The sequence below is a fragment of the Mus pahari genome, chromosome 6 (genome assembly GCF_900095145.1).
Source record: "Mus pahari chromosome 6, PAHARI_EIJ_v1.1, whole genome shotgun sequence".
Taxonomy (NCBI): domain Eukaryota; kingdom Metazoa; phylum Chordata; class Mammalia; order Rodentia; family Muridae; genus Mus; species Mus pahari.
In genome coordinates, this window is record NC_034595.1 from 89,673,996 (window position 1) to 89,686,966 (window position 12,971).

The 12,971-nt window shown below is 50.7% G+C and overlaps 1 protein-coding gene across 1 annotated transcript in view; it reads left to right on the top strand.

The window, feature by feature from the left end:
• Positions 1–7,847: 7,847 nt before the first annotated feature.
• The window catches only part of Pla2g2c (phospholipase A2 group IIC), a 12,305-nt gene continuing 7,181 nt past the window's right edge, over positions 7,848–12,971 (top strand). The window contains exons 1-3 of the mRNA XM_021201284.1: positions 7,848–7,905; positions 10,533–10,677; positions 12,263–12,366. Coding sequence (XP_021056943.1) covers positions 7,866–7,905; positions 10,533–10,677; positions 12,263–12,366 — 289 coding nt within the window. The 5' untranslated portion in view covers positions 7,848–7,865. The remainder of the gene's footprint in view (positions 7,906–10,532; positions 10,678–12,262; positions 12,367–12,971) is intronic.

Below are 12,971 nucleotides of genomic sequence, written 5' to 3' on the forward strand. Positions count from 1 at the left end.
CCCCCCCCTCTCTCTCTCTCACACACACACACACACATCCACACACACACACACCACACCACCCCCGGTTAACGGATGAAAAGGCTCTGTGGCTGCCCCCACTCTATACAGCCAAACCTTCCTCCATGCTCCCCCTCTGTTCTCCATGCCCAATCTGGAGGCAGGCAAGTTCAGAAACTTCTTCCTGAGCGAAAAGTTTCGACGCCAGAAATACCTGCCCCTTCCCTTGCTCATTTATTTTCTGATCAACTATAAAGATTTGGTTTTTTCCCTATGAGTTTCTCGTTTTGAGTGGCAGGAGAAAGCCATAGCTGTCCAGCTGAGGCGAGGATAAGCCTCTAGCTGAGCTTCCATCCTTCTCACTTGGGAATGGCTATTAATTTGCCACAGCTTCTACAGAATTATCACAGGCTTGGCTTCCAACACCCACACATGCCTGGGGAAGGTTTGGCTGTCAGGAAGTTTGGTAACTTAGAAACCTCTCCCTAACAACTTCGATGAGAAAAGTCATACGCTCTCCCAGGCACTCTGCGGGGTTATTTTTAACAGCCAAACTTGAGTGTGTGCGTGTAGTTGCTATACCTTTTGGTACTCTATATAATTAGCCGTGTTCAGGGGGTGTCATATTCAAGACACCCTGGTCATAAGATAACATGACTTGCAAGCTATCTCAAGAGAAAAACCTCAATTATGACTAATTCTCATAAGCCCACTCACGGCTATTTCGAGACTAACACCTCCTTCAGGTAAAGCCGTTACACCCAACCTGCTTTTATAACCCACCGCCTCCTCCCCAGCACAGAGACCATCTGTTAACTCGGAGGGAACACCAGCTCCCACCCCCACCCACAACGAGGGCAGGATGCTAAGGAAACAGGTGTTTGGAGAAAGGCAGCCATGGCGCCTTCAGACACACACACACACACACCCTGGGTCCCAAATTCTATGTCTTTGCCCTCCGTCCAGGCTCCTGCCACAGCACCATCCCTGCATGGCTCATTCATTTCACCACCTCTAGGGCCTGGCAGACACTCAACCACAAGGTGATTTGACAACATCTAGGCGTAGGCATCCATCAAGCCGCCACCCGCAGAAGAGGTAAGTGGCCTGTTTACTTAAACACAATAGCTAGGAGGCAGACGCCTGCTAGGAAGCAGGCAACAAAACACTGGCCACCATTTTCAAGATGCTGCCCGCCAGAAGGGCAGGTGCCCATTCCTTAGGATTATCACCACACTAACAGGAAGGAAGGGACATTGGATACAAATGAAATCAAGATTCCCGTGGTTTTCCAATGGTGCCCCCAAGCCACCACGGGGTCAGACTATGGTAATTCACAGCCCAAATCTAAACCTACAGCAAAAGCAGCAAAATACACCCTCCTCCGAACCATCTGCTGGCATATACCGGGACACGTACACGTACATTGGTCTTTTAAAATTGTTTATCAGTTACTACCACCCACGGCTGCCACCCCATAGCCCCCAGCCTGGCTTATAAAATGAAAACTTTATAAAGGAACCAACCCCGGGGGGGGGGATGGGGGTGGGGAAGAGAAATAGGGGGGGAGAGAGAGAGAGAGAGAGAGAGAGAGAGAGAGAGAGAGAGAGATTGAAGATCGAAACCATTCACTGCGCGCTACCCCCAAACCAGAGATTAGAATGTGGGAAACCACAAGCCACCAAGTGAGCGAAGCTTTGCGAAGAGAGAGAGAACCGGGGTTGATTCCAGGACAGAAGGGCGGGCGAGGGGGTTGGGGAGAGGCCTCTATTATTTCCGTGGTCTGGCAGGTCTGGAAGCAAAGTTTCAAGCGCAGAAGGGGGAGGAGTGTCGAGGAATGGCAGAGAGGGCTGGAGCGTGAATGCAGAGCTGGGTAAAGGGCACGGTAAAGAGCGGTGGGAGGCTCCCTGCAGCTCCTGCCTCTGCACACGACAGGGACTCCCTTTTCTCTCTTTGGAGCCCAGTCCAGGGACTGGCTTGTAGACGCCCCTCCTAGGAGACCCCTTGGCTGCTGCAGACTCAGGCTCCAGCCAGGTTGGTTGGCTCTGTCCCTAGGGAAGGCCGCTCAAAAGGCCTGCCTCTCAGTTTCTGGGGACCCACAGCCGGGCCTCTCACCTCGCAGCTCAGCTCCATCCGCCTCCTGTGCCTGGCTGCGACCAGCTGGTAAACAGCCCTGTCTCCCTGGCAACCGCCAAGGGGTGGGGGGCCACGTGCTTCCGGTGGGACCGGAACCTGGCTGACCTGGACCGCAGGCTGAATTGGACTAGGGCACGGAGGGCGGAGGGAAGAGGGCCAGCCCCTGGTTCACAGATTCCAGGCTCAGGACCTTGGTGTGGCCCTGCCCCATGGAGACCACAGGGCCCTGGGCCTGGACCCCTGCCACCGGAACTCTTCTTCCTGACCTGGCCTGACTCTTGTGTCTCCTGGGGAATGTGCGTTCAGGGGAGAGGGAGCCCTGCCCTGGAGTCCGGGGTAGGGACCAGGATCAAATCCCTGTCTAGCCTTGGCCTGACTTTGTCAGTGTCCTCGTTTTAAAACACGGTTGTGCAACTCTGTTTTAAAACGGGACCCTTGGAATCCGAGAGATGATTTTTTTTTTTTTTAGGTATTTTTTTATGTTTTCATGGGGGCTCCCACTCCGGGGCCACCAGTCTTGTGATCACCACCCCGTATCTCCTATTTCCTTCTTAAGGGTGTAACTATATACAGTCAGCAACTTCAGCCACTTCACCACGTTTCCCAACAGCTTTGAGTTTTGGAGGCCCGCAGCCTGACGGCTTTCTCAGAAGCTATGGTCCACTACCTCAGCCATTCCGTTGGTAAGAGTCCTCCTGGCCCTACTGCCATCCCATCAGTGTGATGGATGCCTTAGCTGGAATCTGTCCAACCCACACCAAGCCATGACAAGTCACACACACGGACGGTCTCCAGCGTGAGACCCTCGGCCCTCCCTGGCCAGCCTTCTGTTTCCTGCCCTCTCCAATGGCTATTTCAAATCCTATCTGTCCTCCAAGAAAACCTCCCACGTGCTGTCTTTCTTCCTCCCTGTGGGATGACAGTCTCCTGCCTTCTGCAGAGGAAACTAGGAATCATTGAATGGGAACCGTCTTAATTGTCTGCTGTCTGACCAGCGGGCTCCCAGCCTTTGCATGATTGCTCTCTTGCCTCTGTTCTGTTGGAAGGGAAAGAGGCGATCATCTGATCCCATCCCTGTTAGCTGTCTCAGGTGCTTCCCAACCACAGCCTTTCTCTCTCTCTCTCTCTCTCTCTCTCTCTCTCTCTCTCTCTCTCTCTCTCTCTCCCTCCCTAGGCACAGTACCCTTTTGCTTCTATTGAAGCCTTGACTTGAATGAAGATTCTTCCCTCGTCTAACCTGTCCCTTCACTTGCCCAATCCCTCCCCGTCTCTGTTCCAATCTAATAAAGTCTTCCTTCCAAGCTGGCATTAAGATGTCCTTAAAGCTGGGAAGTGACAGTGCATTCCTTTAATCCTGACACTCAGGAGGAAGAGGTAGGCCGATCTCTGAGTTCAAGGCCAGCCTGGTCTACAGAGCAAGTTCAAGGACAGTCATGACTACATATGGAGACCCTGTCGCAAAACAAGCAAACAAACAAAAAACCACAATGCTTTAAAGGGAGTACTGTTGGACTCTCCTCTAGACAGACCCTTAGAGTAATTTAGTGATTGTACTAGTAAAAGTCACTAGTAGACAGTTAAGAACCACAGATTCATTACTTAACATTATGGCCACATCTTTGTTACCTGCTTTGTGCAGGGGTGGGATTTTGATACGAGCAAGTTCTAAGGCCTTGTCAACATATCCACAGTTGGGTCAGAAAGACACATTGCTCATGGATAGAACTGTAAAGAATACCGTTTTCAGTAGCATTTGAACCAAGGGTAGGAGAGCCTGTTGGATGCGATCTTGTATGCTGTGATTGGTGCCACTGGCCCTTTCTTTGAGAGCTGGCATGGAGGAGTTCATTTCAGCGATGGGCTGTTAGCCCATCTCAGGGAGGAAGTTGCTGGCCCCCGGGAGAGCACCTGGTCGTGGATGGGAGCCCAGGCTAGGCCAGCCTCCTCTCTGGGAGTTCTGCCTCCAGATATCCTGGAGGCAGCTGTGGCCCCAGGAAGGTGCGGCTGGTACCTTCAGAAGCTGGTTGTCTCGGGAGTTGCCGACTTACATCTTGTTAATGATTTTGTCAGAAGTCTCCAGCCCTTCAGCGCCCACTCGGAAAAGATGAAAGTAGATCCTGCATCCGCTATTTTAGCATCACCTAAGAATTAGGCAGTCCTTTGAGAAGCGAATCAGTTTCAATCCCTTGGTCCCCAACAGTGTGCGAGAGTGGTGTGCGCGCCCTCGCTGGAGCATCTCAAAATGCTGCTTATGCCCGTGGTCCATTTCATGTTCAGCAACACGTAAGTCTTTGTTCCCCGCATGGTGTGATGCAGGCCCGTGGGGAGGAAGAGGCAGCCAGATTAGTCCCTGCCTTTATCTCCTGACCTGTACCACAGAGAGTAGCTTCAAAGAATGTCCCCTCTGATGCCTGCACTGAACATGCGCACACACTCACTAGATTCTTGGAAGATGGCTGGAGGCTACTCTCCTCCTGTCTGCTTATGAGTCAACTCATCTTTCTTTGTACCAAAACTCCACTCTCCGACTCTCTCCAGGGCTCCAGCCAGCTTGTTCCTCAAATGGGCCTTTGGTGTTTTCCTCTCCAGTACCCTGCTTCCCCCTCTCCAAGATGACACTAAACTGCTTGATTCTTCAAGACCCTTCTTAAAAGTCACCTGTTCTGTGAAGGCTTTTCCTGAGCAACTTTGTCCCCCTAATCCCACCCAATGGTTTATCTTAGGTCCCTTTGGGTCAGTGATAACATGCCCAAGAGGCACCGTGTGTGTACCTTTCCCAGGTCAGCTCTTCAGATGTCCTTGAATCTTCTCCACAGAGACACCATCCATTGGGGCTTCTTTGTCTTTAAAAAAAAAACAACTGAGTTTGGGGCCTTTTGCTAATGAATAGGAGAACAATTTGGGAACTTAGCACGAGCTGGTCTGACAGCCTACAGAGTACCATCCCCGCTCTCAGGTTCCCAAATGGCATTTCATCTGGACCTGTGGACTTGTGGGTGTGGTCTCTGGAGTCGAAGCAGCAGTTTGAATCCTTGCTCTAGCACTTTCCCATGGGACACCTTGAGCGAGCCATTAACTTCTTCCCTAGACTAGTTTGCACATCTGTAGACTGGGTCTTTTAGATGGGTTGCTATGAGAGAAAGTGAGGTCATCCGTTAGTTGTCTTGCCTTGGTGCCTGGCACAGGGAACTACTTTGTTCTTCTTACCTAATACTCTCCTTCGGGTGTGGTGATACACTGCCCGAGGGCAGGAACCTGCATGTCCTCCCTAAGTCCCACGCTTAGCCCTCACAAAGCCTATTTGTGGCAGATGCCCAGCAAATGAGAAATTGTCGGTGACATTGATTCTGACGAAAGATCTACAAGCACCCCAAGGCTAACTAGTTTGGAATGTAAAAGGCTTCCCTTGGGGCTGGCTGAGGGCAAGCCCTCCAGATTTTGTGGGTTTTGTTTGTTTGTTTGTTTGTTTCTAGCTTGTCCCCAGAGAGTCTGTAGGCCTATTTTGAATTGGTGACTTCTAGGTTTCAGTCTGCAGCCAATGTTTTTCTCTGTTGACCTAGATCTAGATCCTGTCAGACCCTCGATTTAGAGTACAGGGTAGCATTTAAGAAGACCGTGCATAATCTAATCCCAAGGCCAACAGGCCGCATGGCCGTGCACAGCTCCTTAGAAATCAGCTTCCTGAGAGATTCTCAACAGAGAAGTTTCTGGATAATAAAATGGAGCCACCAGAGAGACACAGTGTCCCATTGCTCCCTGCCTCTCCCTGGAACATAGCCAAGCGTGTCTTGACACTTCCTGTCTGGTGAAAGAGAACACATCAAACTGTCACTTACTTTGGCCCCATGTCGACCAAGCACTTTCACACCAGGAATCTAGACTCTTGCTGGCGCCACAGAAGACAAAGGTCATTGGCTCCACGTCACAGACGGGAAGCTCGGGGTCCTGCAGCTTAGGTCCACTGACAGGAAATATTGGGTCTGTGCCAACTCTCTTAGACATAGACTCAGAGTTCATCGCTCCCCACCACTGCTGCCTCTTACACAAAGCCAAAGTCAGCAGCTGTGCTAGGGCACAATTGTTGTTGACAGAAGTCAAGGCCCCTATGGGGCTCTTGATCTATGCCTGAGCTCTGTTTATCTGTAGTCAGCTCCTCGCCTTCCTTTGGACCTTCCTTGGGATCATCTCATTAGCTGAGTACACAGTTGGCACTTCAGTTGGATTTCATTACCAGGATCAGCACTCCAGGTTCCTTTGTTTGGGAAGTCTAGTCACCTGCTGGTTCAAAAGCTTTGAGTCCTTTCTTTGTAGCCCAAACCCGGGCCTGGTTTTGTCAGGTTCCCATGGAGACAGAACTTAATTAGAAAAGCTTGTACGGCTGTTGAAATGATGGTTGGCCAGGACCAGCCTGGTCAGGACCCCATAGTCTCTCCACATCCTCCAACGTTGTACCAAAGAAGGCAGAGCAGCTGGGACACCAGGTGAGCCCTCCCAGAGGTCTTGCCATAGGTCTGACATTTTGACATTTTCCTGCGAAAGTTGACCACAGAATGAAAACCTATCTGAAGCTTTGGACCTGCCAAGTTCTCATGGCTCTGATGAGCTGTTGCTCCCTTTTCAGGCCCTATGACAATCAGATGTAGCCTCATGGGGCTGGTGGCAAACACTTGGACTGGAAGTAAGCTGCATGCTGATGGTAGGGCCAGTCCATGGAGGGGCAGACATGCACACTCTCCCCCATTGCCCCAGTGGAAGTGTGCCTTACAGTCTTCCCATCTCGTTATGGTTCTAATGTGAATGTCATGTCTATGTGTGAGTTTGGTTCTAGTCCCAAGCTTCTTTGTCATTTGCCAGCTGGTCTGTACTGCAAGTCCATGAGAGTGGACATCTGTAGGAATTTGTTCCTTATCTCCGTGTCTCTGTTATCTCTCTCCATCCACCCATCCATACCGCTTTTTTTTTTTTAGACAGGATCCTTCAAATTTGCCAGGTAGTCAGGGATGAGCTTGAGCACATTCAGACATCACTAGTTCTGGCAAAGATCTCTTAAAGCTGGGGGCATCCAAAGGCCTGTTTTGTAAGGGGTTGGTCTGGTACTGTTAACGTTTTCAGGTGCTAAATTCTGTATCCCAAGATCTAGTTTCCCCTGATGAGGGGATTCTCACGTGTACCTGCTTTTGTTGTGTAAACCTTGCCCCCCAAGTTATCCCTGGTTGATTAATAAAGATGCCTACAGCCTGGGCTGAGCAGAAGAGAGGGGGCAGAGTGAAGGTTCCTGGACCTGGGGCCTCGGGCAGAGACCATGGTGAGGAGAGAGAAGAGGAGGAGGAGGAAGTCACCATAGGTGGATTGGGAACGTGTAACCATGAGGGCTGGCCTGTTGGAGTAGCAGTGACCCAGGTAGAGCATGACAAGTGATATCTCAGAGTTATTGACAGGGAAGTAGGCAAAAGAGCATAGAGTGTTGATATCTGCCCAGCTCTAGTGCTACCAAGGCTTAGTATAAATATAAAAGTTGTTGTGTTTTTTATTTGGGAACTCTATGGTCTAAGTAGGGTACAAAACCCTTAACATATTTAAAGACAACAAGGGGGTGTGGCAAACCCCCAGAATAATTATCACAACAGTGGTTTGTACCCACATGGCTTCTTACTTCCTCTCCAAACAGGAGCCAAACTAGCAGATGAAGGTGAAATCCAGGCACCGTGGACCTCCTGGTCACCTCGGGAATGAAGGGCATTGCTGTCTTCTTTGTCTTCATCCTCTACTGTAAGTGAAGTTGTCTGGGAGGGTGCAGGGGGGCCGTGCCTGTGTCACAGGGGTGGCCCCTCCCGGGTAGCACTGAGTGAAGGGAGGGTCCAAGGCATCCAGGATAGAGCCAGGTTCCCTCCAGAGTTCTCCAACCTCTGGTTGTGCCCTGGAATGTTCTGGGCCATGACAGAACACCTTGGAATCCAGAGGCCACATACTGAGCTTGACTGTGGTGTCAGCACTCCCTGCCTGGGCGGCTTCCTTCCTTCCCATTCTGGTTGCCTTTATTTAAAGCTGTGTGTGCTGCGGTGTAGAAACAGCAGGCATGATTCTAGCCAGCTGGAGTAACTCAGTCCAACTGAGTCGCTGCTACCAGGGTTCAGATTGCGCACCTCTCCAAAGAGACCAAGGGCTTCCAGGGTGCCGTCTGAGGTCTGCCTAACAAACAAACAACAAACAAACAAACAAACTCCAGTGTCTCTTACCGAGTGCTTGGTTTAGCGGCTGGTCCAAAACCAGTTTTGTGCCAGTTTCAGCAATATTGCAGTACCTTTGGGGGTCTGTAAGTCAGACATATCAAAATCAGGTCTTGATCTTTCCCCAAGTTTGCCTAGTGAGCACTGCAGCTTTCAAAATCACACCAAGGGAGGTGGAGGTGGCACGGGTCTATAATCTTGGGAAGTGGAGGCAGGAGGATGGAGAGTTCAGGTCAAGGCATCTAACTCAGCACTGAGGAGGGAGGGAGCTTGAGAAAACCTTCCTGTCACTCTTACTGTTCTCCTTTGAGTTCATACCTTTGCTGTATTTGTAAAAACCAGAGCTAATCCTGTAATTGGGGAATCTATGGGCCCAGCTGATAGAGTGCTTGCCTACCAGACACAAAAACCCAGGTTCGATCCCCAGCATTGAACAGAGCCTGACAGAATGGCACACGCCTGTGATGGAGGTAGGGGCAGTAGAGTTCCTGGTCATCCTTAGCCACATATGAGTTTAAAGCCAGCTTCTGTGAGACTCTAACCACCTGATGCTCCCTGGATCAGCGACTGACTGGAACATCAACCTCTCTGTTGAGGGTCTCTCAGGAAGCTGATTGGTAAGGAGCAGCGCATAGCCATGTAGTCTGTTAGCCTTGTGACTAGATTATGCGCGTCATTATTATTTATATACCGTAAAATATATAGCAACGAAGGTACAGCCTCATTAGAAACCAGTACTTTCCTATGCCTGGATGCAACAACTGCTTTGGAGACTGAACATCCACGCATGCATACACTCACTTATGTGAACACATATACACACTCATGGGCGTGCACACACACACACACACACACACACAAAATAAAGCATGTGTCTTAGTCACTGTCCAGTTGCTGTGAAGTGACACTCTTCGAAGGCAGCTCTTAGGGAGAACATTTAGCTGGGGCTGGCATACGGTTTTAGAGGCTTAGTCCATTATGGTCCTGGCAGGTGCTGGAGAAATAGCTGAGAGCTACATCCTGATCAGCAAGCAGAGAGATGAAGAGACTCAGCCTGGTGTGGGCTTTTGAAACCTCAAAGCTCACTGCCAATGACACACTTCCTCTGACAAGGCCACACCTACTAATCCTTCCTGAGCAGTTCCACTCCCTGGCGGCCATGCATTTAAATATATGAGCCTGTGGGGCCATTCTTATTCAAACCACCACAGCATGCTTATGAACATGGAAGCGCAGGCAAAATGCACGTGGCCTGGTTCTTTCTCCATCTGCTTCAGTCTCACTGCGTGGAGTTCAGCTGTTAGAAGTGATATGTCCCCAAGACATGTGCTTTGGTGGCCATTCTCCTGTGGGTAGCCATATGACATTTCCAGTGTTCTGATCTTACCACACTGCCAGCAAACGCCCTTGTATATGCATCTCTACGTTGTTGTGTGAGCATTTTGTAAAGGTGAAAACGCCTACTGATGCATGCCTGTTACAGTCCAGCACCTCAAAGGCAGAGAGGAAAGGTTCGAGACTGGGCGTGGTCTCTATTGGGCCTTCCAGGCCAGCCAGGGTTATATAGTAAGACATGCCCCTGCCTGTTAAAACAAGAATTGGTGGGTCTGTGTGTATCTGCCATTTTACAGACGTGTTTTCCTATCTCTTACCCCTGCGTTCTGCTTCTCCTGTGAGACTCTAGATGCCTGATGCTCTGTAGAGGAGGGACTGACTGGAACGTCAGCCTCTCTGTTGAGGGGTCTCTCGGGTAGCTGATTTCTAAGGAGCTGCGCATAGCCAAGCGACCTGTTGACCTTGTGACCAGATCATGCACGTTCTTCTGAAATGCTACTTGGACTCTCAATTTAGAGGGTCTAACAGGATCAGTGTCAGCAGAGAAAACACCTACAGGCTACAGGCTGGAGTGTGTGGCTTTGAATTTTCCCAGTTAATGTTGTTCGGACCTGGATGATGGTAGAGCAACCTCTGACAGCTGGGGAGCCTGGACCCCATCCTGGCCAGCAAGACACGTTCTCAGTGATGGAGTAACACCAGTCCTCAGTTCTTTCCTGTGAAGGAGGCCGATGTCTTGCGGGGAGGGTTCTGGGCTGTCCGCCCCTCTGCAGACACTCCAGCGAGGCCCGTGGGTCCTCACATGCTCCTTGTTTGTTTTTTCCTCCTCGGCAGGGACAGCCTCCACCCTCAGCAGCTTCTGGCAGTTCCAGAGGATGGTCAAACACATCACAGGGCGCAGCGCCTTCTTCTCCTATTACGGATATGGCTGCTACTGTGGGCTTGGGGGCAAGGGACTCCCTGTGGATGCCACAGACAGGTGATGCGGACGACCTGGGCGAACTCTTATTTTATTTGCTTTGAAGTGCAGGCTTACAGCCAGGGGAGAGGGGGCTGGGAATCCTGAAGAAACAATTAGCAGACAGCACAAGATGAAAAAGAGTTGCAGGGTCGGTCCTGAGGAAGCCAGAGCTGAGCCACCTTCCTCTTGTGACCTGTGACACTGCCTAGGGTCCCGTATGCCTAGGATCCTTAGTATGGTTTGTGTGCTGTTGCCATCTTGAGACAGGGTCTTATCTTCCAACTCATGGTGGCTCCTAACTTCCTGTATAGTCCAGGTTGGACTTGAACTCTGGACCCTCCTGCCTCAGCCACCCAAGTGTTCAGATTCCAGGAATATGCCACCAGGTACTGCCCAAACCCAGAACCTCATCCCTGCTGGACAGTCATACTACAGATATTACCCCAAGCCCCATCCTGATAGCCTCCACCCAGGGCCCCAGTGTTACACAGTCAGTCCAGAGCTCTGGAGGCCTCTCCCATTCGCCTACAAAGGTGATCTTTCCTCATCTGCTCCATTTTTTTTAGGGTGATGGGCCCAGTGCCTGCCCTGCCAGCTCCCAACCTAATTCCATGTTTTAGGAGAGTGAAGCCGAGTGGCCCAGTTTGAAAAAGTTGCCCATCTGGAGGCAGTCGTACGGTACAAAGTTGGCTTCCAGGACAGCTCAAAGGATCTGAGGGTGGGCGGTGTAGATTTTTAGAAAAAGCAAAAGCTACTACAGTCTGGGGAAGGGCCCAGCCGGGAGACTGGATAGTGTGTGTCTTTTCTCATTTAAAAAACTAAGAAAGGAAATGTTCCTTGGCATCCTAACAGCAGGGCCTTAGTACAGCGATTCTCAACCTTTTTAGCGCTGTGACCCTCGAATACAATTCCTCATGTCGGGCTGACCCCCAACCATAAAATTATTTCACTGTGACTTCATAACTCTAATTTTGCTACTATAAATATCTGAAATGGAGGATACCTGATACATGACCCACCCCACCCGCAAGGGGTCACAACCCACATGTTGAGAAACACTGGCCTAGCATATCACACTTGAGTCCCCAGGCTTGTGTGTGGAGCCACCGGAGGCCACTGGCACTTGTGAGATGTCCATTAAGGACCCAGCACTGAACCAGTGACCTGCATATGGGCTTCAACCGTCACGGTGAATACAGGAGACAGCATCCCCACTGTCACGCACCTCACAGCAGAAGACAGAAAGGATCTCACACCAAGAGTTGCTCAGCCTCCCACCCCTAGGGAAAGCAGCAGATCTACCCATTTCTAGGTCCACCTCCTGTCCTTTCCACACCCTGTACCTTGCCTGTCAGAGGCCAAAGGTAGATTCAATACTGCACACCATTAGCCCAGGGCCACAGAGAGCCAAGAGCCCATTTATACATGGTACAGCCATAAAAGGACAGATGCATCAGTAGCTCACCTCCTCGACTCCAGTGCCTTCAGGCCTAGAGAAGGGAACAGGTAAGTCCCTCCCAGGTCTCACCCAGTGTCCTTTTGCTCACTGCCAGGGACACCTACACATTGGCACAGTCCCTCACCTCTCTCTCCCCACCACTAGGTGCTGCTGGGCTCATGACTGCTGCTACCGTAAGCTTAAGGAATATGGCTGCCAACCCATCTTGAATGCCTACCAGTTCACCATTGTCAACGGGACGGTGACCTGTGAGTAGCTCTCCCTCCAGGGAATCAGGGTGACCTGGGCTGGTCCTTAACCGTCACCTCGTTAGCCCACTGATCATCTTAGGGAATGAGACTGTCCCAAGTGTCTTGAGATCTAGAAAGCAGATGGGGAGGCAGGGGTGAGATATGTAAGTATGAGAGTCAGAGCTTCTTGGAGAGCCCTTGCTTCCGTTCTTCCTGGTCTCTTTTGCCCACCACTGAATTTCAGCTCCCACCAGGAAGCCAGAGCCCACAGAGTTGTTGATTGTGGATTCTGTTGACTTTGCAGTTTCTCCAGGCAGCTGTGGCTGTTGAGAGCATTCCCCAACCCCTCCGGTTTTTTTGTTTGTTTGTTTGTTTTCATGTGTGTGTGTGGTGTACTTGTCTATACGTATAGTTTGGTTTGGTTTGGTTTGGTTTGNTTTGGTTTGGTTTGGTTTGGTTCGTTTTGGTTTTTTGAGACAGTGTTTTTCTGTGTGACCCTGGCTGTCCTGGAACTCTAGACCAGGCTGGCCTCAAATTCAAAGATCTTCCTGCCTCTCTGCCTCTCTGCCTCTCTGCCTCTCTGCCTCTCTGCCTCTGCCTCTGCCTCTCTGCCTCTGCCTCTC